Source organism: Astyanax mexicanus, chromosome 12, assembly GCF_023375975.1.
Source record: "Astyanax mexicanus isolate ESR-SI-001 chromosome 12, AstMex3_surface, whole genome shotgun sequence".
NCBI lineage: Eukaryota > Metazoa > Chordata > Actinopteri > Characiformes > Acestrorhamphidae > Astyanax > Astyanax mexicanus.
In genome coordinates, this window is record NC_064419.1 from 30,641,012 (window position 1) to 30,665,694 (window position 24,683).

At 36.1% G+C, this 24,683-nt stretch overlaps 2 protein-coding genes across 8 annotated transcripts in view; one reads left to right on the forward strand and one right to left on the reverse strand.

The window, feature by feature from the left end:
* The window catches only part of golga1 (golgin A1), a 30,002-nt gene extending 14,433 nt beyond the window's left edge, over positions 1–15,569 (reverse strand). The window contains exons 1-10 of one of the 7 annotated variants that reach the window (XM_007229326.4): positions 15,418–15,568; positions 13,320–13,447; positions 8,104–8,194; positions 5,463–5,537; positions 3,622–3,719; positions 3,486–3,518; positions 2,311–2,427; positions 1,821–1,990; positions 1,576–1,687; positions 88–183 (exon numbers count right to left, since the gene is read on the reverse strand). In XM_007229326.4, the coding sequence (XP_007229388.3) occupies positions 88–183; positions 1,576–1,687; positions 1,821–1,990; positions 2,311–2,427; positions 3,486–3,518; positions 3,622–3,719; positions 5,463–5,537; positions 8,104–8,194; positions 13,320–13,447; positions 15,418–15,451 (954 nt within the window). In that variant the 5' untranslated portion in view covers positions 15,452–15,568. Of the gene's footprint in view, positions 1–87; positions 184–1,575; positions 1,688–1,820; positions 1,991–2,310; positions 2,428–3,485; positions 3,519–3,621; positions 3,720–5,462; positions 5,538–8,103; positions 8,195–13,319; positions 13,651–15,417 lie in introns of all 7 variants that reach the window. The other 6 variants (XM_007229325.4, XM_007229329.4, XM_007229328.4 and 3 more) reach the window with 6 other exon arrangements.
* A 5,220-nt stretch (positions 15,570–20,789) lies between these two features.
* Positions 20,790–24,683, forward strand: part of si:ch211-158d24.2 (multiple epidermal growth factor-like domains protein 9) — a 54,473-nt gene continuing 50,579 nt past the window's right edge. Inside the window, exon 1 of the mRNA XM_007229367.4 lies at positions 20,790–21,241. Within this exon, the coding sequence (XP_007229429.2) occupies positions 20,989–21,241 (253 nt within the window). The 5' untranslated portion in view covers positions 20,790–20,988. The remainder of the gene's footprint in view (positions 21,242–24,683) is intronic.

Genomic DNA, 24,683 nt, shown 5'->3' on the forward strand with positions numbered 1-24,683 from the left:
GTCATATGTTTATCTGGGAAAAATAATCCTGCTATTTAGGAGATATTATCAGCTACATCAGTTACAGGACAGAAATGGCAGACAGACCTTGCTCTTGTGCTGTTCATGCTGTAGTTTCAGTTCGCTGTGTTCAGTCTGTAGCGTCTCCATTGATTTTTGTAAGGATTTTGCCTTATTCTGTGCCTGAAATATAATAACAAAAATATCACATTTTTTATGCAGTACTGTGCACAAAGTTTGCATCTGTGTACATGGACAGTAAGGGTTTGTTGACCCAGAAAAAACATAGATAAAACTTTTTTTGCATCTTCTAAGCTCTCCTTATTGGATTCTACTATTATTTATAATCATCAGACACTGAGAAATTTTGAAAGTGAACGTTTATTAAAAAAGACTGGTACACACAGTAACCAGAGGTAGTTTTCAGAGCTCCAGCAACTTGAAATTACAACACTAGACTTCGATCGAAGAGTTATTGAGTAGTATAACCGTTTGAGCAACGTTCATGCCATCTGTTGTATGGTCCTCTTCATTCTCACTTAGACAGTCACCAGATATTTTCCACAAAATTAATTTTAGAATCTGTTCCCCTCTCCTACCTATACATTTGTGCTTGTCAGGCAATTTATCAGAACTTCAGAACTACCTGAATATATTGTGTGTATAAACAGTCTTTTTTTAAATAAACTACCTGTGCACTTTTAAAGTTTTTGGTTTCTTGTTTTAAATATCAGAGCCCTAAGAACTACATTAATGAAGTGCAGAGCTATTTTGAGCTTATCCAGGGTGTAAAAATAGCCATTTGTTTGCATGGGCTACGATATGCCCCTATAGCTAGCATGGTAAGCCTGTTGGGAACATTGGCTAAAAGCGCTGTATTTTGGAAAGTTGGGAGTGAATGGAAGTGGGCTATTTGACAAATGTTTGGACTCGTTATCATAATTCATAACACCCCAAGTCCATTTCACAATGGATTTCTCCTTTAACCCCCCAACTCACCTTAAATTTACCCAACACCCTTTATTCTCTTGGTTAATATGATCCCAGCAATTTATACATTTAGAAAATTATTATAATTAATATATAAGTTTATTTGCCGGTTACTTTTTGATTATTTGATGAATTATCAGCCTTACTGGCCTTATTATAATGTTATCCAAGTATTATATAAGAATGATAAGTATTGTGCTGTGAAGTTAAGACCTAAAGTGAAGGGAAGTTTAAACAAAGATTATATAACTGAAGGTCATAGTCGCCTCAACAACATTACCACACAAATGTGTGTAAAATATTGATATTTCTCATGTTTCCTGCATATGAAACAGCCTTATTAAAACACTGAAATTGAAACATTTGGAACATTTTATTTATGTATTGTCATCAAATTAAGAAAAGACAATAAATATTAATCACAAAACTAATGTCAACAATTTTTTTTGAGACTTTGAATGGGGTCAAATTGACCCCAGAGATAATATGTAAATAAAAAGTTGTAACCGGTTGAACAATACCAAAAATGAATTGAATTCTGTATGTAAAACTGTGTCTAAGGTCTGTAAGTAAAATTGAGTTTACCTTCTGAAAGTCTTCTGAAACCTGCTGGATGAGCTGCTGGAGCTCCTGCTCTCGGGCTTCCATGTCGGTCATCTTCTTTTCCAACTCCTCCTTCTCACTCAGGAACTCATCTCTGTGTGTGAGAGAGATAAACTAGTTATAGCATCAGTTGTAGGAATGCTGGCCAACATATAGCCTTCTGTATGGACCAGATCACTGCTGTTATGCAAAAGCATTAACATTTATAAATGACTATGTAGTGAAACCTTTGGGTTCGTAGCTGAGAGTTGATCCTGGACAGCTCCTCATGCTCCTCTCCCAGCTCATACAGCTTGTCCTGAGTTTGAGAGAGTGTAAGACGTGCTGTGTTCAGTTCTTCTCCTCTCTGCTTCAGTTCTCGTTCACGAAGACTCAACTGCTCCTCCTTCCGCAACAACTGAATTCAACACAAACCCATAAGAAATTATTGCTGAGGTCATATATTTACACCATACATCCTGAAACCATACATGTCTGAAACTGACTAATGATGCAGGGATACTGGATGGGTTACACATGCTCTGTGTCCATAAATATACATTCTCTAACTAAACACTAGCACTGAGGACCTGGAAGAGAGGGGTTTTATTCTCACTTGCAAGATAACACCTCACAACTTCTACAGGCATGGATGTATACTGTAATATTTATGAGGAATTAAGAACTTACTATCCCAAAATTTCTGACATGCATCTATTTACAGAGCATCCAGCTCACCATGTGTTTGACTTTGGCCAGTTCCTGCATTTGGAAACCTTCGAGTTCATCCTGCTCATCCCTCTTCTGAAACAGACTCAAACTCTGCTCTAGACGAGCTTCTAATGAGGCTTTTTCCTAAAAAGAAAGTAAGAGGAGTGAATGAGAGAGAGAAACTGGAGTTACAGTCTCTGTCACAAGTGCTCTGCCAAGCACTTATTTATATTTATTATTTATATCATTTGCCTTTAACAAAAAAAAATTATTGATTATTTACTATTTATTTATTCATTCCTTTTTCTTAACTATTATGACCACTGTGTGGTTCTAATATAATAATGTATAAAGTTTGTTCTAGTTCTAGATTTTGAAACGAATGTAAGTTACATTAATCTCAGTCATAAACATGTTGTTGACTCGAGTGGTCAACAACATTTAAAATAACTCATAATTTGCTTGTTCTCATAAGGGAATTCCCACTGCATTTTATAGTTAGGGTGCCCCCACCTTGACTACGCCCTCTACATTGCATTGTGATGGGGGCTACATCTGTTGGTTAAATATGTTACTGCACCATCAGAAAGACATTAATTATTGAGCAAGAAATGCTGAAATCAATAGTACCTGTCTAACTTGACTAACCAAACTATATTATAATATAAACATGCTTGTTATTTTATTTATTTTTTTTGCAACATACTGTTTTAAAAATATTATACACCTTTAAGAAAATGGACGTTTAACTAATAATAGTAACTGCAGTCTGTCAATAATGCCAATACTGATGCAGTCACTGTGCGACTGGTGACACTGATGACAATATCAAGGTTGGCACAAATAATTTAGGTAATGTATGTTTATTATATATATATTGCATAGTAATTTAAATTGGAATGACCATGATAGTACTAATTTTAATGCACAATAATAGAATATACTTTAATTCTCAAATAGTTCTTCTTTGGTGAGACATTTCTGAACATAGCCCCTGAAAAATGTAATATCTGAAGGGACAGTTTCCCCAGACAAGGACTAAACTTAGTCTTAGACTATACAACATTTTTAATTGAGATTTCTCATTGAAAGAACCATTTAGGATTATGCTTAATTCCTGTCTGGAAAACTGACCCAAAGTGTTTATGTAGAATTAGTGTATCTGTACTTCGATTCAGAAAGAAATGGCTTTTTTTAAGTACCTGTTCTAAAGCTGCCATCTTCTCCTTCCATTCCTATAATTAAAAATAAAGAAAATAATCACTAAAACAAACAAACAAAAGACAAAAAACAAGCGTTGTAATGCAAATACAGGATGCATTTTTTTGTTTGTTTTACCTGGTCTTTCTTATCCAGTGCTAATGCCATGCCTTCTGCCATCTTGGCTCTGTTAGCCTGGAAGCTTTCATTCTGGTCCTGCATCTTCCGTAAAGAGGCTGGAAACAGACAGGACAAGACAAAATAGAGAACAAACGCGACTCAGTTTAAAAGCTTTGGAGCATTTCTAAGACACTGAAATTCACCAGAAGGAATGGAAGAAAAGGGAAAAAACAACACAAAGTGGTTAGTTGCTGTCAAAAAGCCAGAGAAATGGCTTTAAATTTTTACAACACCAGGTTCATTAAATCCATTAAATCCAAGCAACTGATATTAAACATTCCATAAAATAAATAAAAAAAATAAAGGAAAATAAAGAATTTTAAATGTGATCAAGATAACTTAAAACAAAAATGTGATACTGGATATAATGAACATGCTGCTGACAAAAAAGGTTAAAACTTTTAAAAACAATTAAATGCATGTTAGTGAGATCATCAGTGTTAGTGTAAGTTTGTTAGTCTTGAGACACATGCACATATATAAAAGTATTTTAAAAAGCACACATCTGATAAACATTCAATAAAAAATACATCTGTAGTATTATAAGACGATAACACAGAATTTCCGGGGAAATTATTAGTTGATTAATGCTGGTTTTAAACCATAGTTGCAGAGCTGCAGGTTAAGTGTTAATCCATGCATCTGAATGATTTGTATTCACTGGTGGAGAAGTATAGAGACATGCATGTAATAATGGGGGAGACTGTGCCTCAGAATGCATCATATGTATTAACTAATTCTAAAGTAAGTACGTATTGTTTGTATTCTTTAATACCCGTCTGGAATTTAATAAATGAGGGGAAAGGAGGACTATCTTTCAGCTTAATATAGATATTTACTTTTTATAGTATGCATGTCACAATTTTGAAATTTTCTCTATGCTTATTTTAATGTTATATTTGGGAAATATTGATAAATAAATAAATAAAGATTAAATGTGCAATTTAGAGCAATACTAAAATAGTTAACAGTAAAGGAGACTATATTAATAAAAAAACATTATTTTTCCTACCATATCAAAAAATAAAAAATGAAAAAAAAAATGATATAATAATAATAATAATAATAATAATAATAATAATAATAACAAATAATTAATTAAAAACATATTTTGGGCAGTTTTTCTTGGTCATATTGTTTTAAAAAACAATAATATTTATGACTGTTTAAAAAGTGTGAAAACTTATAACAGGCAATAAAATATAGGGTAAAGCAAAACTAAAATGGTATAATGTATAAAAAGAAAAGTTAAGAAATTAATTTTGGCCTTCAAAAAATGCTATTAGTAACATCCCTTAAAAGCCTTTTTTTTATTCGGCCAGGTCCTAGAATCATGTGCATTCACTGCCTGACTGCTGTTAACTACATTAACCTCAATATCAGACAATATTACCAAACTGCTAACGTATCATTGGAACCTACATACTACTGTGTAGACAAGTGTGGCCTAGAGGTTTGAGATATGGGCTCTCTGGTTTGATGCCCTGCACTAAAAATGGCAAAAAAATGGGGGTTGGGGGTAGTGAAGGAACAGCACTTTCCTGTCCATCAAAAGTGGAAGCTAAAATCCATTGTATTGCATTTAGTTTTATTGCTCAGAGGGAAAAAAACACTCATATTCAGGTTAACAAACAATAAAGCATTAACTTAAAAGTAGCAGGACCAGGTGTATATGGAGGGCAAGGGCGTGAGGGGTAGTACAGGGTGCAAACAGAACCAAGGGACAAACAAATGCAAAGAAGAGAGAGGGAGCAAGGGAGAAGGAAAGGAGGAGAGGGGAGGAAAAGAACGGTACGTACAATCCTGATGCTTCTCTAATGCAATCTCAAGCTTCTCCTTGGTCTTCTGCATTAGCCGAAGCTGTTCAGCGTAGTCTAGTGGTGGGATATGGGTACAACACACAGACACACACACACACACACACAGAGGTAGAAGAGGGAGGGTGTGGGTTCAGAGGTGGAAGGGAAGAAGGGAGGACAAAAACAGGGGGAGAAAACAAAGGGATAAAAATGATTGAGAAGATAAGTAAATGGAGTGATGTACCGATCTGATACACTCAGTATGAGATTATTAAATTGTTTTTTTATTTTTTGTCACTGTGGTTCAGAAGTTACTAAGTTCTTAAAGTACTCACACTCCTAGAAACAATCTTGGTGTGTTTTATTGGTTAATATAGCAATTGCATAACAGAGCATTGGTATCGGATCAGACTTGGTATCAAACTTGATACCCAGAGTTCAGATATTACAATACAATATGGAGGAATAATGCTGAATTGGTTCACTTCTAAAATGAAAGAAGAGTCAGAATGATTTCTGCTGCTGCTGCTGGTGTTTAGAAAACTATCCATTTTTTCTTCAGTTCAGCCACTTCAGCAACCAAATCCACTACAGCTATCTACAGCACAGCAGAATCAGGCCACAGCAAGTGTAACAAGAGTGCAAACCAATGCTGCAGGCTTCCCCTTACAGCTTCTGCCGGGCTGCTTCAGGCTTGGATGGGGCAGTCACATGACTGACCTCATCACTTCCTCTTCAATAAGTCATTAGCAAAGGAAAAATCATTATTTGCCCACACAAAAGCAGCAGCAAAGGCTGCCTTAAGAAAACTCCCTGCTCAATGTCTCATCCACAACCTTTCTGTATTGGTCAAAAAAGTATTTTTAAATATTGTATTCAAAGTAGAGATGGGTGATTTTTGCCCTAAAATAATATAATATTTCATAGTATTTTCATTATAACGATACTCATGGCAATATGACAAAACAAAATCAAGAATATTTAATGAAAATTTAATTTTATTATTGCATACGATTAAAATATGGCACACCCCTAACTGAGATATTAAAAAATACAAGAATTTTATCAGAAGTCAATGATCCAGAATGTCATGATACTAATAATGTACTCCAAATATCGTTATATATCCAGGACTGAAGTAAAATAAATGATACTGGAAAGATTTAATCTGTCTCTAGTAGATATATAATGGGAAATGATAACAGTATGAATTTTTCTTTTGTTAAAAACAGCAAAAAAGTAGTATACTGATGTGATGATTAGGGGTGGGTGATATTGCACGATATTTCAGGGTATAATATCGTTCACGATATTTAAATTTTATGGCGATATTATTGTGTACGATACGATATTGCACACCCCTTATTCAAAGTTATTTTGGATCTTTTTGACTGGTTTAATAGGACCGTAGATACTCAAATTCGACCTGTGCACCAGTATTAGTATCAGTTAAAACATACACATACAGTTCAGTATTTAACAGTAACTTAGGGAGAAAAAAAAAGTTGAACCAACTTTGAACCCCATATTGATCTTCTAATCTGCCATCAGTATAATCACCTTTTCAAATGTTAACAGTGCCATATTTGACCTTAAAAACATTCATTTATCAGCAAACAACTTATTTCTATGTAACGATTTACTGTATTAAAGGCTTCATGAGCTGAAAATTATCCTGTTCAATGTTGTTTCTGCTCTGTAGAAACATAGGTCCTTCCCACATTTTGAGAGACAAGACTGCCCACCCACAGAGCATTCTGCATTCAAGACAGCAATATGCAGTTACGAAACGATCGAGTGTAAGTGACTATCCAAAAAGTCCTCCACTGCTTACTCTGGACTTCTGATAGAACATAGAAAACAAACTTGATAAAGGAAATGTGGCTGAAGAGATTTGTGTGGTTGAATACAAAACCTTTGTTTTGGTCTGAGATGCTGTTGCTCTAGCGTGACGTTTAATTACAGAAACAATCATATACTGAACCTTTATCATAGCAAGATTTCACTCAAGTATTTTTCATTCTATTTTAAAAAGGACCACCCGTATCATTTCAAGTGCTCCAGCTGTCCTGCTTTGTGACATCAGTTGTAAAAAGCGCTATACAAATAAATTTGCTTTGATTTGGTCCACCAATATCATTATCACCCCATAAACATCACAAAACAACATACTGGTCAACGTCTAATGAGAACATAGTGAGATTTTGCTTAAAGCAAATTTGGACCATTTTAATTGATTTATTTTTTAATTACTGTCTAACAAATGACAAAAAAGCCATTTTAATTTAGGACAGCGATTCTGTAGAAGTTTTAATCTGTTGTGCCATTTGTCATGTTAACTCTTACTATTCTTTAATAATTATTATTTATCTTATATTAGCCATTTTTTAACTCATTGAAGTAATCAATAATATTGGAAATATGCATCCCACATTTGTTTAAAAAAAAAAAAAAACATTAAAATAAAGTTACTGAATTTCTAACAGTCAGTCAATGATTAAAGTAAATCTATTTAATTATGATATTTCACCAAAGTAATTACATTATTGTAACTGCAAAACAGTGGACTAGCTTCTAAGAGTTAATACTGAGTTTGGTTGGTGTAAATGGTGTCTAAGGTGAGTATGTGTGAGCGAGATACCTGAGAGCTTGACCTCCAGCTTTCTGATCTGGTCGTTCCTGCGCAAAATCTGAGAAGAGAGGTCATCTCTTGAGCTGCTGCCATCTGACGCCTGGTGGCACACAAAACAGTGTTTATTTTATTACTATACTTTATTTATTTAAATTACATATATTATTTTGGTAACTTATTATTTAATAATTAATGTAATATATGATGTAGTCTTTTTGACTGTGTTATATGTTTGTAATGCTGCCTTCATTTTCCTGAGCACTTTTTTTTTTTAATATACAGTAATACCATAACTCTTTTTTTTTTTTTGCATTAAACAGTTTTTTATGCATTAAACAGTTTTTTTGGGGAGTTTTCAGATTCTGTTTCAAGTTGTATCTTACACATGCTGACAGAGGTCCTATTTTACACCTAGTTATTTAATGCATGTTCAGAATTATATCTGGATAAAATGCCAAACAACATAAAATGCAAGTATAAACACACTCAATGTGCATTTAAAACAGATACAAATCTGATCACTCAAAACACTTCAGGAGGTGATCTGACAAGCATTTCACATTAGTCTCTTTAACCAGTCAAATTTGCTGTGCAATGTGCAGATCTGCATATTCCATCCAACTGAGCAATTCAATTTCAGTCTGACTAATCAAAGACGTGCTTGACTATGAAGTGTAAAGCATGTGACTAAGATACTGGTCACATGATGTGTCCAATTGTAAACAGGAACCTAATTCACATCAACTTTACCTGACATTGTGTATGCAAAACATAGGCAAACATGTTAGTGCAGCACACAAACAACACATTTAAACATGCAGGACTGGCCAGTAGAGCTGTTTTAGATATAAGATGTAATTTAATCCTTGTTTCTAGTTAACAATGAGTCAAACGTTGTCTAAAAGCTTACTAGCAAACAATCAAAAATGACTAAGCAGCTCCATGTGGTGAGAGGAGGAAGGTTTTGTTTCATGCTGTCTTGTAGCTTGCAGAGTAAACAGGAAAAAGCTTTTAAAAATTATATTATAAAAAACATATTTTGGTAGGCTGACGTTATTTGAGAAAATGTGGTTAAATGTGGAAATCTCAATTAAATTAACTGGTCCCTTAATCTATGGCACTACAAGTTTATAATCGCATAATAAGATAAGATAAGGAATCAGTGCAACTCTGAATTCAAAACTTAACTACCTGGCTTTGGTTCAGACCTGCTACTGATACACCTGTGTCTTTTCCACCCAGCTTAAATTATTCAGTGCTAATGCCATTCCTAGAAGTGTGTGTGTTGTGTAATCTAGAAGAGGAGCATCAGGTTGCACAAGTTTGTTCATAAAACAGAAAATGCCCTTCTGGACATTCATTCTTCCGGCAGGGAGGAGCAGCTATTAGTAAAAGGCATGTTGGACAAACATACTGCCATCAGTCTACTTTCTCCTGCAGGTCATAAGCTCATATATCACTCCATGGATTCTCTATAGATTAGTTATGAACATATTTGCAAGACAAATTAAATGGTATCAAATTTTCATACATTTATTGAGGATCATGTCAATGGTACTCTAAATATAATAGGGAGAATAACGTCTCTGTCATTCCCACTCTGGGTCTGAACATAGCTACTGCACTATGGATCTTTGGTGATGCTGCACAGGAGAACTCGCTTAAACTAAGTAACGCTGCATAAGGTCATGTGTGTAAAATACAGTAATATTGCTCTACTGGCTGAGACCACATCCTTATTTAACTGTCAGTAACAATCTGTGTCTCTCAGCTTACCAGCAAATGCATGTGTACAGTTGTCCATGACTGCGCACTCATTTGCATTAACATAGATGCACTAAACTTTAGAACTGTAGTGTGTGCCCAAGAGCAAACAAAAACAACCCCTTTTAAATGCTATTTTGTGACAAATCCCTATATAGACAATGAGCACCTAAAAAATAATTACTGATTATGTAAGAATCTCCAACGGAATTAATGTAGCTCATAACAGCTATTTAGTTTAGTTTATTTTGTTCATATTTTCCCCACTGTAATGGGTTGGGAGCAGTAGCTCTCCAGCCCAGAAGGTTTTTAGAACCCAAGTGCAGAGCAGTGGATCTCAAAGCAGGTAAACCCAAGAAAAAAGGAAAATAATAATAATAATAATAATAATAATATATAATCGTTAATATATATATTAATAGGATACATAATATTATATAATAATATTATGTGTGTATATATATATATATATACATATATAAGTCCTTATAAAACCCCGCTCCACGCGGGGATCGAACCCAGGCTGTCGCGGCCGCAGCCCAATGCTCTAACCGCTGAACCAGCGAGCGGATTGGGACGCGGCCGCTTTAATCGCCTTATAAGGCTCCACCAATAGGGGCAGAGCAACGAAAACGGGCGGAGGAGGAGAACGGGTGGAAAACAAACCCCACGCCGAGCGTGAGTGGAACAGAGGGGGAGAAAACGTAAACAAAGCCGGGAAGTGCGGCTACCTCTTATGAAACGAGGTGAAGGAGTAACTGAACAAAAGAGCTTCCAAAGAAAACAAAACTGAACTTAGGTGCTTGTGGATTTAAAAGCTGCTCCACCAGAGAGGGGAGGAACAGCGCGGGAGAGAGAAGGTAAACAAACCGCGCCTTGCGGTGATAAACACACACACACACAGACACAGAGACTCGAGAGGGGCGGCAGAACAGAGCACACCGCTCCGCTCTGCACCAGACTAGAGACTAGAGATGGCGGCTGTAGAGCTCACTGCTCTACACAGCTACACCAAACTCGAAAGGAAAAAGTAGTGATGCTACCCTTGAACCTGAAGCTTCGAGGCGTGTGTTGAAAAAACGACACGCATTGGTTCGAATCACTGAGCCGATGCTTGATTCGTTCTACAAAGATCACGTGACCAATGACGTCCGAAGCTTCATTTCGGCACACAACCACGTGACTGCTTCAGGGAAAGATTCAAAAGCGGCAAATCCTGGCGCGCAGTTCGAGGGTTGTTAGCGTAGATAGATAGATAGATAGATAGATAGATAGATAGATAGATGGATAGATGGATAGATGGATAGATAGATGGATAGATAGATGGATAGATAGATAGATAGATAGATAGATAGATAGATAGATAGATAAGATAAGATAAGATAGTAGATAATAAAATATTAGAATGGAACCAGTAAGAAAAAGAGGCCGTTCTGAAGTTTGGGAACACTTTGAACTTTTGCCATCAAATAAGGTAGAAAATTATTATTTAGAAAATATAAACTTTGAAAGAAAACTATGCCTTTTAGACATATGGCATTTTATTAGTTCTGTAAGAGTGTACAATAATTATATATATATATATATATATATATATATATATATATATATATATATATATATATATATATATATATATATCCTCATAGTTCAATGTGTGTACTGTCATGGCATACATCCAGTAAAAGTGTTGCCTTATGACAACATATTTTGAAATAACCAACTGAACCCCAGCACTGTGGAAAATTTTTTATTCCTAAATAAAAACTAAATTACACATGTACATAACCACGTCCATTAAATATGTGCCCCCTGCCCCTTACACAAGCACCTTCACCTTTATGAGCATACATTTCTTTCATCAAATTCTTCCATATCCCCCATGCAGCATATCTACATGAGCCTTGCCTATGGACAAATAGGCAATGGACTAGTGATACATGTAAACATGTTACAAACCCTGCTTGGAAAGATGTGAATAATAGTGAATAATATAATTTTAAAATTTGGTATATTAACAGATTAATAACATGGTGAAGGGAAAAAAGCAACAATGTGAATGCAATTAGAATTACAAGTGTAGTTTCTCCAGTGTGCCTTATCAAGGTACATTCTAAGTGTATTATATATTAATTAAAAATATATTACAGTTATGTCTTTTAATATAATGCATTAAATTATCCAGACATCAAAGTATTCTTCCATTTCCTTTTTTCAGTTTTTATTTAAACCTCAAATGTCATGTAAATGCACTGGAACAGGTTTAAGAACTGTAAAAAGACAAAAAAAAACGCCCCTCGTCCTTTAAATACACAAAGCACTTTCAGGTTTTGCCCACCAGGTGCCGCTGATGTCCACTGTGTTATGAAGCTCCGAGTAATGAACCTTTTTTCGATACAATTAGGAAAAAGGCTTCAGTGCTTCAGAAAGCCTCGGTTTGCCATCACTAGGAAAAAGGGATAGAGATAAAGAGCCGGGGCTCGCTCGGAAAACCGGCATAGATTCGATCTCACGAGCTTCAAAGATCCAGCGCCGAGTGGCTGATTGGCCCTGCTTATAAGGTGTTGAAAGCAGGTGTTGGCAATTAGCCAATTAACCCTCGGCGCTGGCCTGGCGCGCCCTCCAATGCCCCGGAGGGTGCCTCGGTCGGCCACCAGCCCTTACACCCATATTTACTGCCCCCTTAACCTTCAACATAGAGAGCTCAAACACTAAGCCAAAATTAGCAACTCAATCAGCTTGTAACCAGAGAAAAAGCTATTTATGTCTTTCGTACATGAATTGTTAAAGGTAAAATTATCCAACTGCTTGTGATATTGATTTAGTGTCATATTGTCATACAGTGTCCAGCACTGTTTTACTGCATGGATTTATATGGGGGTTAACCACACATTATCTACATTTAAAGAATACAGTAAGAAAGATTTATTTTGTTGCCATCACACACAAATCAATGAGAATGAACCAAATGAACCAAACATTTAGCCAAAGATCAAAAACATGTTGGCTGCATTTGATTGCGTCATCAAAAACATAATTGTTGATTAGAAATGATTTTGTCTTTACACTTATTCAGCCAAAATGGAATCTGTATTTTTGCCAAATCATTTTAGTTGCTAAATATTTGGTGTATCCATACCGTTTGATATAATCTGCCAGTTTTATTTACATTATGTCAGAAAGTCCAAAACGACTTGTAATCTTTTTTAAATAGACTTAATTTTGAAGTTAAAAGGGTTTTTTTCTTTCTGCAGTACAGGCTATTTTGGAAGGTTTTTATGTGACAATATTGAAACTTTTTAAGTATTAGTTGTAAATTATTGAGTCTGTCTGAACTGATAACTCACAGTTCTAAAATTACTGTGCTTTTGCAGTTAAGGGACTAAAAGACATGGGAGAGGGAAGACTAAAAGACATGGGAGAGGGAAAGGAAGAAAGAGATAAAGAGGAGATTTACTCACAAAGTCATCCCCAGAGTCTGCTCCCACCGAGGTGATGGACTCTTTGCTCATGGATCGTGGCATGCGTCCAGTGCGAGGACCGGTAGCCGCCTCCTCTGCTATCTTCTTCTTTAGCTTCGCAAACATTACTGCTGTGTGCAAGTCCAAAAAAAAACAATCCTTCTGGGCTTCTCCCACAGATCAACGTTCTTTAAGGTGCTTCACATGCAGGATGCAGCTGTTTCATCGCTGTCTGTTGTCAGATTTTCTCTTCTGCAAGACACAATATATATAAACTTCATATGCACTGAATTTACAACTGTGCAATTGGATTTAGCATGTCCCATACAGCCTAGAAAACAGATTTTTGTCACATTAAACCAAGAAATCTAAATGTGAATGTAAGCTTTTACACTATATTGCCAAAAGTATTTGCTGACCTATTTAAATTACTGAACTCAAACCAATCACTTCCATGATCGCAGGTGTATAAAATCAAGCACCTAGGCAGGCAGACTACTTCTACAAACATTAGTGAAAAAATGGGTCACTCAGTGAACTCCAGCATAGTACTGTGTTAGGATGCAGCACCTAAGCAACAAGTCCGGTCATAAAAAAAATTCACAACTAAGTGTTCCACAGTGAAATTTAAGTAATATTACAACAAATGGGAAATGACTGAGAAAGCCAACATAAAATGACAGAGTGGAGTCAGCAGACACTGAGAAGCATAGTGTGTAGAGGTCACCAACTTTCTCCACCAGAGTCAATCACTACAGACCTCCAAAATCCATGTTGCCTTCCAATTTGCTTAAGAACAGTAGAGGATAGAGAGCCTAATAGAATTAGTTTCCATGGTCGCACTGCTCCATCAAAGCCTTGCATCAACAAATGCATTGCAGGTGAGCAAATAAATGTGGCAATATAGTGTGAATCAACATCACTTAATTTCGATTAGAGATGCAAGATGAAATTTTTAACTAATAATTACCTGAAAACATATAAAATAATAAAATTTAATTTGAAACAGAGCCACAAACCCAAAAAGGTATTAGTACAAAATAAAGGAAATAAAAACAATCTTTTTTCCTGAACTATCCTATCAAATTTATATTATCATTCCTAAATTCCTAAATTAAGAAACTAGGGGTGCATGATGATATCTGAATTATATTGTTATTGCCTGACATTACAAACTGATAATTGCTGATATTATAACTGTAGCAAGCAACGCTGGTAGTTATAAGTTATAAAGTTATACCAGGGTGTCTAGTCTCTCTGTAAGTTATATATCTGTACAATGACAAATCAGATATTTGCCCATATTTCCCACATCATTGCTTCCCTAAAAAAATTGAGAATTGATTTAATACTTGTTTTCCCAGTTTAACTAAAGCATTCCCTCTAAACTGAACTGAACGATTTGTTAAATTTATGCAAGTGTTTACATCTCTAAATATTACTTTTGACACCTTAGGGACTCTATAAGTGTCAAATTCTTTCTAACACTGTACATAACACTTCTAATATGCAGCAAAACTGACAATATTGCAGAAGAACACCTTTAATTTACAAATTGTTGATTACAGCTTATTCAGCAACTTGCCTTGCCAAATGTAAGGCTTAACAAAGGCCAACATAATGTTTACTTGACGTGACAGCAGGCAGGTCAGCTCAAATCTGACTCCAGTGATTTATAAATGAGACAGACTGAAGGCAGTTTGGCACTGAACTGATAAAAACAGCAGACAAACACAAACCTGACTGAGACTGACTGTGCTGTATTAACCCAACCTAGACATACTCAGAGAAACCAATAGCTCACAATGCTAGTTAGCTAAGTAGCTAACCTACCTGCTTATTGCTTTAACTATAGAACAGTCGTGATATACAGCTTAATTCATTTGTTAGGCGACAAAGAAGGCTTAAATAACTTTAAGAGAGATAAAATAAAAGGTTGTCAGGTTTATTAGAAGGATTATTAAGGTCGTCAGACCATCTCAGCTGCTCGGTTAAGCTAATGCTAGCTAGCTAAGCTAAAGCTAGGTTAGCGTCCTTATTGCTTTATTGGCTTCAGTTAGCATCTCCGTATCACACACACAGAGCCCAAACCCTTTACCTTTAACTCCATTCAACAGAAACACAACTAACATCCATAGTCCGTCAGTTAGAGGTTATTTTATCTCGTTCGGAGCCGCAGAGAAGCTCGAATTCTCATTTACTCGTCGCTGCTGTCTCGGCTGTATTTGCTAACCAACTTCACCACGTCACCACTTTCGGCGTGACGTGCCCAGGGCCACTGTCTGCTCTGATTGGTGAATATTAGAAAGAGGCGGGGCAAGAGAGTCGCCTCACTGCCTGCTGGGCACAGGACGCGCTGCTGTCGTACACTACTTAGTGCACACTTGTTATTTGTGCACTATTAGTCGTAGACTAGATTTCTAATTCCTAGATAAAAATGCCGTTTACTCCAAAAGTCAGCTTATTCCATGTGCAGTGGGTCACCATAGCTCATTCACCTTTATCCTCAGATCGTTTTGATAAGGTTTGTAATGTCTCGCAGAGTCAGCTCGTGCCCTTGTTCTTTAGTCATGCGCACTTGTTGCCTGCTGGCCACTGGTCTTGTTACAGTACACACTCTGCATAATTCATCCCGCTACACGCGTATTAAACATTTAAACGATACGGGACAGTTTAATGAGCATTGCATTGAGTGTGCCCTACATAGAAAGTCATTCAGTTCCACGTGTTTCACTGAGAAATTGAGAACTGAGAAAACGTTTCTGAGACGTTAGGCAGAAAACATTGACAACGGTGAAAACGCTCCCACTGCAATTATTTAAACAATATGATATATACTCCACAGAAAACATGGAGTCCCTCTATATACACATAATATGTTTGTAATGTATTGCTTTAATAAGTGTGATATAGATGACAGCTCATTTGAAATTGATCGTTTTTAAATGTATTTGATATATGTTTTTGTTAATATAACAGTTAACATTTTAACAGCCTCAAATTGTAATGCATTTCTAAATAGCTTTATGAGCTTTGCTATTTTGCCAACTACAATTCAAAATGCAGACTAAACAAACTCAATAAAACTCAATAATAAGACTAAACAACTATCCAATATTTAATGCCTACAACCTTTATTAATGAAAAGTAAACTTTACATCACCTACCAATTGGGGACAAGCCCTAACTAAGCCCTGTTATTAAAATTGCAAAAAAATACATACTGTTAACATAAGCCATTATCAAAATCAAATGATCTAAACAATCAGTTGTGTTTCATATATATGTAACACACATGTTTAACAGTATGTTATGAAACATTCCCTGATAGCAAAGAATAAAAGTTTACTGGTTGCATTATATGTATATTAAGGTTGATTATGGAACGATATCCTTAAATTAATCTTTATTTAACATTGCCTAATAGGTATCAGTTAATGTTAAAATTTTGACATTGATTTAGAAGGTTTTGAAAGGTTGGGCTAAGATCTTCTACACTCACCTTGCTTTTAGGTGAAAGGTGCTTCCTACCAATCACAGGGCATGCTATACAAATAGAAAATAAATATTGTATACATATTTAATGTAAGTAAAAAAACATAACTTTAAAAATAATGTTGAATCAATGTAAAATCGATGTGCAAAAAATAAATAAATTCTGTGGTCAGAGATCAACATTGTTTTAACGTATTAGCGATAGAAAAATGAACATTGAATTCCGATGTCCTTTTGCTATCTGGGTCACCACTATTACATAAAAAACATTGTACCTCCAAAATGTCAACTTACAGTACAAGACAAAATGTGTCTAATTTTCAGTGGAAGTCAATGTAATATTGGAGCATTTCTATTGGTCCTTTTACAACAAACAAGGGATATATATATTTTCCTACATATCTAAAGTATGCTATAATTAAAACATCTTATATGTTAATTTAAAATATTTATGTAAAATATAAATATACAAATATGTGTATTATATACATAATTATATATATTACATAATTATGTAATACTTACATATGTATACCAGATCTATGCACATATATTCAAAACAAGCTTGATGATATAAAGTGCATATTATTGTGTACACTGTATTATAGTATATACTGTATCAGATGTCTAAAAACACGAGCAGTAATATAGATCTGAGAAAGGCTTTAACATTCCCCACATGAACTTACATTTTCTATATAGTGTTCTGATCAGAGCAGTAATTAGTAACGAGAGCTCACAGTGCTCAAAATCAGTCCAGACAAATCTGGACAATCTGAGCTTACTCTCTATTATCAGATGCAAATCAGGTTTCTGCAGCCGTTCCTACAGTGAACACAATGAGTCAGAACAGCAGAGCTGAAAACACAGCGCACACCGAAATAGAAGATTATGATATTATACTGTATTTTGTAGAAAACAGATCAGGAAGCATCTCCTTTCAGGGCCATAGTTCTACCATAGATGTTGCATTTAGTGCAGCAAATCTGGTTTATAATTGTGAAATATCCTAAAACAACTTAAATTCTGTATTAATGCTGTTCTTATAATCATTTGGGACCATTAGATGGCAAGCCACGACTGTAAAACCAACCACCACCTTAGTGACATTTTCCTTTAGGCCACAAGTTAATATGATTGATTTGTAATTGCATAAATCAATCATAACATTAAACCACTGACAGGTAAAGTGAATAGCATTGATAAACTGGTTCCATATCAGCAGATCCAGACTATGGACTATGGATCTGCTGATGTCAGATATCAGCTACCAGGACCAGATACCACAGGACATCTTTCTAATTGGCTAACTTAGCTCTACATGACCAGCAAGCCCAAGCTGATGATCAGCATAACCAAGCCTTAGCAGATTCTAATCTAACATAAGAATGATTAATCAGTTATCATACCAGCAATATAGTGTGTTTTTACATGAATGATCAGCTTTTTAACCACCTTGACCATCAAAGATTTGGTTGCCACCAAAAAAAAAAGATCACACACTCTAATATTTTGTTGGACCGCCTTTAGCTTTTGTTGTGGCACACATTCATCATGGCATTGTTTTGATAAGCTTCTGCAATGTCACAAGATTAATTTCAATCCAGTGTTGCATTAATTTCTTGCATTAATGATGGTGGAGTCTGACCACTGCACAAAGCCTTCTCCAGCACATCCCAAAGATTCTCAATATGGTTAAGGTCTGGACTCTGTGATGAACAATCCAAGTGTAAAAAAATGATGATCTCATGCTCCCTGAACTCTGCACTATTTCACAATTCCAGCCCCATGAATCCTGACATTGTCATCTTGGAATATGCCCGTGCCATTAGGGAAGAAAAAATCCATTTATGGAGTGATCTGGTCTATATTCAGTATATTCAGGTAGTCATCTGTCCTCATTCCTTCAGCACATACTGTTGCTGAACCTACACCTGATCAAATTCAGCAACACCACATCATTTGTTTAGTTAAATCCAGGTGGAGACTTTTTTTTTTTTACCAGGCAGTGGAATAGACAGTGATATAAGCAAAAAAAAAACACTGGCCTAAGCGCTGCACTCTAAAGTAGATACTATGTCAACCACCAGATGGCGCCTGAAAACTGTACACTGAATACACAATGATTTAACCCAACAGCTGAGGTTATTGAGGCCTCAGGGTAAAAACCACAACCACCAACACAACCACTTAAAATAACATATTCAAACTCATATGTCCTTCTCATAAATCATCAACTTTAAACCACAGCCATAAAACCCCACAGCTGGGTTAGTTTAGAGCACAGAAATATGATTACCATGCATTTGTACATTTGAAGCTGCTGGAAGCTGGAAGAGAATGGGACAGCTTGCAGTAGGATATGTTCCTATAAAACCATTCCTTTGATATAACAATAATGGAAGGAACACTTTATTTAACTAAACAGAAATGTCCTAAAATAGAAACCTGCAAAATGTTTTACTCAGCTAGTGATTATACCGTTTGGCAAATAAGTGACATAAGCATATAAAAAGCATCAAATAGTCAATAAGTAAGTTTATCATTGCATTAGCCTGAAATGGAAATTTGCCTTTGGTTACAAAACAGCTCAGTTGGAGTTTGTCCAGTAAACACCATTCATAAGACACATAACACACGATGACATTTAAAATATTAAATTTTATTTGTTGTTAAAACTCAGTGTATATTAAAATAATTATTTGTATGCTATCATTTTGTAAGTAAGAATTAGGGTTGTAAATTTGTTTGACATTTTATTATGGCTATTAACTTGAGTTAATGGGAATAAAACGGAAATATTTGAAGATAAAGTGAGAAACTTACATATAATTGGTAAAAAATATACTGATACAAAATCTTGAGTTATTTTAATTGTTTTTTATATAAATGATGACTGTTTGATGAAAGAATAAAAAAAATGATTACCACTTATAAAGCATTCATAAAAAGCAGTTCTTTCTGCAACTTACTATGTCATAGTCTTTATTTCTATTGTGTTGCCTATATGTCTGCTGTTCACATACAAACATTGCATTGACAATATTGTATATTTTGTTCCTTTGAATTATCCAATATTTGATGTTAATTCCAATAAATTCCCATAAATCTACAGTTCTGAACAATTTTATGGAAAGTTTACAATTTGGAATAGTTCCAAACTTACAGAGCTAAAGATTTCATGGAAAGTTACTAGTAAATTACAGAAAAATGTATCTGAATTTTTCCACACCTTTGCAACCCTAGTAAGAACAGTGAATCCAACATATGCTATAAGTCATTCCATTGTATAGTCTGTTGTATATAGGTTGCATATAGGTTGTATAGTCTGTAAATTAGTTGTTTCTCATGTTTTTTTTTCCGTTTGTTTCTATAATATTTTGACTGGACACCATGAAAAATAGATGACTTTTTGTGTATAATAATAGATTTTTAAAGCTCTATTTCGAGTAAAAAATGGCGTTAGCCATAGCATGCTCTCTTTTTTGTCTTAAATAACCGATGATCTGTATAGCTAATGGGTATCTTAATAAAACCTTAACCCTAAATTAAATGAGACAAAAACATGCTTTTGATTTAGTCATACTTTAAAGATGTGAGCGTAAAATAATATTTAGATATTATTTAGTTAACCTAGCTAACACAGATATTTAACTATATTTAGGTTTGATACTTTAAACGCCTTTGAATACTAATATATCGCAAAAAAACTAAGAACAATTGTCTCATTTCTTGTTTAATTTAATTTAAAGAGTAAATGTAAGTGTGAAAATAAACACATTTATAAACATTTAAATCGCATTTATTGACACAGTCTACAGCGTTTCTCTCCGCAGAACAGCGTTGAGCCTATCGTCCAATCAGAAACGAGAGCGATGAAACAACAACGGCAAACGCGCTGCGGCGGTGAGCCCTCCCTGCGCTCTGATTGGTCGAGCCGTCTGCCTGTTTAATGCGTATTGTTGTGACGCCTGCTCGCACCTTGCGGTGGATTTACAGCCATTGAGAAAAAGGGGGCTATTTTTTTTTCTCCGCTGGCCATGGTGGAGTAACTGCTGCGGGCGGCTGGATCTTCTTCTTTGCGGAGGAAAAAAGCCCTCGATGGATGTAGGAGGGCAGGTGCTGATCGGAGAAGCCCCCGCGTGAGGAGCTTTGTTGCGATTTCGTCCCAACCATGTCTGTCCCGGTTCTCGTGTTTGTGTGCCTGGGTTTGTCCGAGGCAGCGGCCACTGGACGAAATCCAGCCTTCACCCCCACCCTGCCCCCGCTGACGCCGGCCACGGCCACCTTCTCCGGCCGGCTGGCCACCGTCGAGCCGCCGATCACGGACCCCAGCATCCCCGGGGCGTTTGGGCATCATCAGAAGTCAGTGCAGATCAGCAGCATGTCAGACAGGGCTCATCCACATGCCATGGAGAATGGCCAAGGTGAGTGTGTGTGGATGCGCGACCAATGCAAATCATCCCTGTGAGCTTCTTCTCTGTTGATTTGTATTGGGATGGGTGCACCCTCTTGTTTTGCCTATGCACCACAGACAGGAGAATAATGGCAGGCAAAGGCCTGGGCTTGGTTGGTTATTATGACAGTCATAACAGAAATTGTGGTGCCACCAGCAGAAGCAGTGCATTTCATTGACATTGCACCCCATTATCATCCATCCATATATCCATATATATCATCATGATCCTCCACAGCTCCCCCAGAGCATAGGCCTATAGCCATCATACATTATGCTCCTTATCTGGCCTGCCTGATGCTGGATGAGGGTGCAAAGATTCTCTTGAAATAGAATTAATGAATGAATTAGCTACTAATATACAGCTCTGAAAAAAATAAGAGACCAATCAAGAGGAAGATGGATGATCATAACTATCAAACCAAGCTTGGATGCTTGAATTCATGCACCAGGAGTGGCATAAAGTTATCCAAAAGCAGTGTGTAAGACTGGTGGAGGAGAACATGCCAAGATCCATGAAAACTGTGATTAAAAACCAGGGTTATTCCACCCAATATTGATTTCTGAACTCTTAAATCTTTATGAATATGAACTTGTATTCATTGCATTATTTGAGGTCTGAAAGCTCTGCATCTTTTTTATTTCAGCCATTTCTCATTTTCTGCAAATAAATGCTCTAAATGACAATATCTGTATTTAGAATTTGAGAGAAATGTTGTTCTTAGTTTATAGAATAAAACAACAATATTAGTTTTCCTTAAACATGAACCTATGAATACCAAAATCAGAGAAACAGATGTGGTCTCCTATTTTTTTTTTCCAGAGCTGTATATGCTACTGTAACCTACCTACCTTATTAAGGATTTTCTTAAACACTTTAACAAAGCTCCCAGGCCCTATATTTGTCTGCTCACCTTGTTTGGCTTACCTCTAGGAATTCTACAGCAATAGGAATTCTTTATGAATTGAAATAAACAGCAGATTATATTATAACACAATTACGTTTCTCAGGTTTGGGTTCTTTCCGGAGGTCTTTATTTATCCACCTCACCCCAAGGCTGCTTGTGCTGCTAATGAACCTGTCACTGTCTTGTAGCTGGGTTACATTTCTTCATTATTCATGACCTGCAGGCTGCACTGGTTGAAGGAGAACTCCAGTTACTTACACACTAATCTGATTTCCATGGACAGTAATTTTATTGTGTTTAGTAGTAGAGAAACAGAAAAATCACGTGACTCTGAAACATACTTATTATAATGGAAGCCAATGGGCAGAGGCTGAAGCAGATAGTAAATCTTCAATAAATTTTAATACTTAAGTCTTAAGTAAGTAATTTTGTGCTCCTTATCTACTGTTTAACCATTTTAAAACTTTATTCTTTGGTCATACAAATGGTGTGCTTAGGGTCATTGTCTTGTTGCATGAACCAAGTCTAGTGTTTAAAAGCAACATTAGCCTAGCATCTGAACTGAGCCCGTTCTGTATAAGGGAAGCACAACGCATTCTCACATCAGACACAAACCGTTTTGGCTGATCGACTGCATCTAAAGGCAGTGATCAATCATGCTCAACTGTTCCATTCAGATGCAATAAATACGTTTAAGCTTAAAAACCTCTGGAGGATCCCTGTAACCATCAGTAGGTTAAGGTATTTTTTTTTTTAGCAAAACACTGTCTCAGATTTGGAACAAACCTACAAGGGGCTGTGCATCCGACATTACAGCTGAACTCTGGTGTGACCCTTGACCCAGACCAGCTATTGTTCCTATTGGATGGGGCCATAATCTGGAGACAATGGTAGTAAAAGTCTAAGCTTGGATTTAGTCTAAGCCTGCTTTTATTAACAGCCTGGGGAGCCTTAAAGGGGGTTCAGAGGTCATCTCATAATGTATACTGGACACTGGAGGAGGTTTCATATGGAAATGGAGTTGAGGCAAAAACATAACCTTATATTAATTACTGTATTTGTATTAGGACAGTTAACTTCAGTACATAATTGACTCTACATATACCCAACATGTTTTAGATGTTATCAGCAATGTTTTGAAGACAAACATGCCCCGCCCCTCACCCTAATACAAAATAAAGGCTGTACCAGTAGCCAGCACCACATTGTGGTTCAACCTTAAACATGAATGTTAATGATTCACAGCAACAGCCAAATCAACCGCTTCTGTTTTAAAACAAGTAAAATGGGACACTGTTTTAATAACATTAACAGTCTGTAGTGTTGTAACTCATTTTATACATTAAATAACTGCTGTTAAGGTTTAACATATACCGTAGCACCCACAACAACATACAGCTCTGGAAAAAAATAAGAGATCACTTAAAAGTGAGTTTCTTTGATTTTATCAAATTGAAAACCTCTGGAATATAATCAAGAGGAAGATGGATGATTACAAGCCATCAAACCAAGCTGAACTGCTTGAATTTTTGCACCAGGAGTGCAGGCATAAAGTTATCCAAAAGCAGTGTGTAAGACTGGTGGAGGAGAACATGCCAAGATGCATGAAAACTGATATTAAAATACAGGGTCCACACATTAGTCTAAACATACCTCATCATCCACAACACCCCACACAATCAGTTACTGGACGGAGCACCATCATTCCAGAGAACACAGTTCTACTGATACAAAGATCCGCGGTGCTGGGGAGCTTTATACCCCTCTAACCCACACTTAGCATTAACCATGGTGTCAATAGTTTCACATTTATCTGTGTTAGACTATCCCAATATATTGGCAATACGTCTCCGCAGGGACTAGACTAGGTGGGTGTGTGTGCATTTGTACACCTGTGTCAGCAATGGGTAAATGAATGAATTTATTAGAAGGGCTGTCCACAGAAATTGGGTATAAAGTTTAAGATGCTGAAAGATTTGGTGTTTAGCTAAATGAATATGTATATTTTTATGTGATGGAATAAGAGTTTACAGTAAGCAGTTTTTCCAGTAGACCCTTCACTGGTTTTATGTCAGAGTGAGTCCGGCTGTCTGCTGACTGGCAACACATCACTCTTAATGAAATCAATGGCAAGTGGTGCATTTATTTACTCATACAGAAACAACAGTGTGAATCTGTCCTTAAATAGTATGATTCACCCCCTGTCACAACACTGTGTGTGTGTGTGTGTGTGTGTGTGTGTGTGTGTGTGTGTGCGCGCACAATCCTTCACTTATCTGCATGATCTAATGAACAGATGGGGGTACTCACCTTCTTGTGTAAACAAAGGAGTTTTAGAACATGTACACACACACACACACACACACACACACACACAGTATGTAGTGGTATAATGAAGGTCACACTTGTTCTATATCTGTCTTAGGGATGCACTTAAAATTAAACCAAACAAAATGAAACATTTGGCTTAAGCCTAAATACTGATAACCAACCATTATTTTTTTT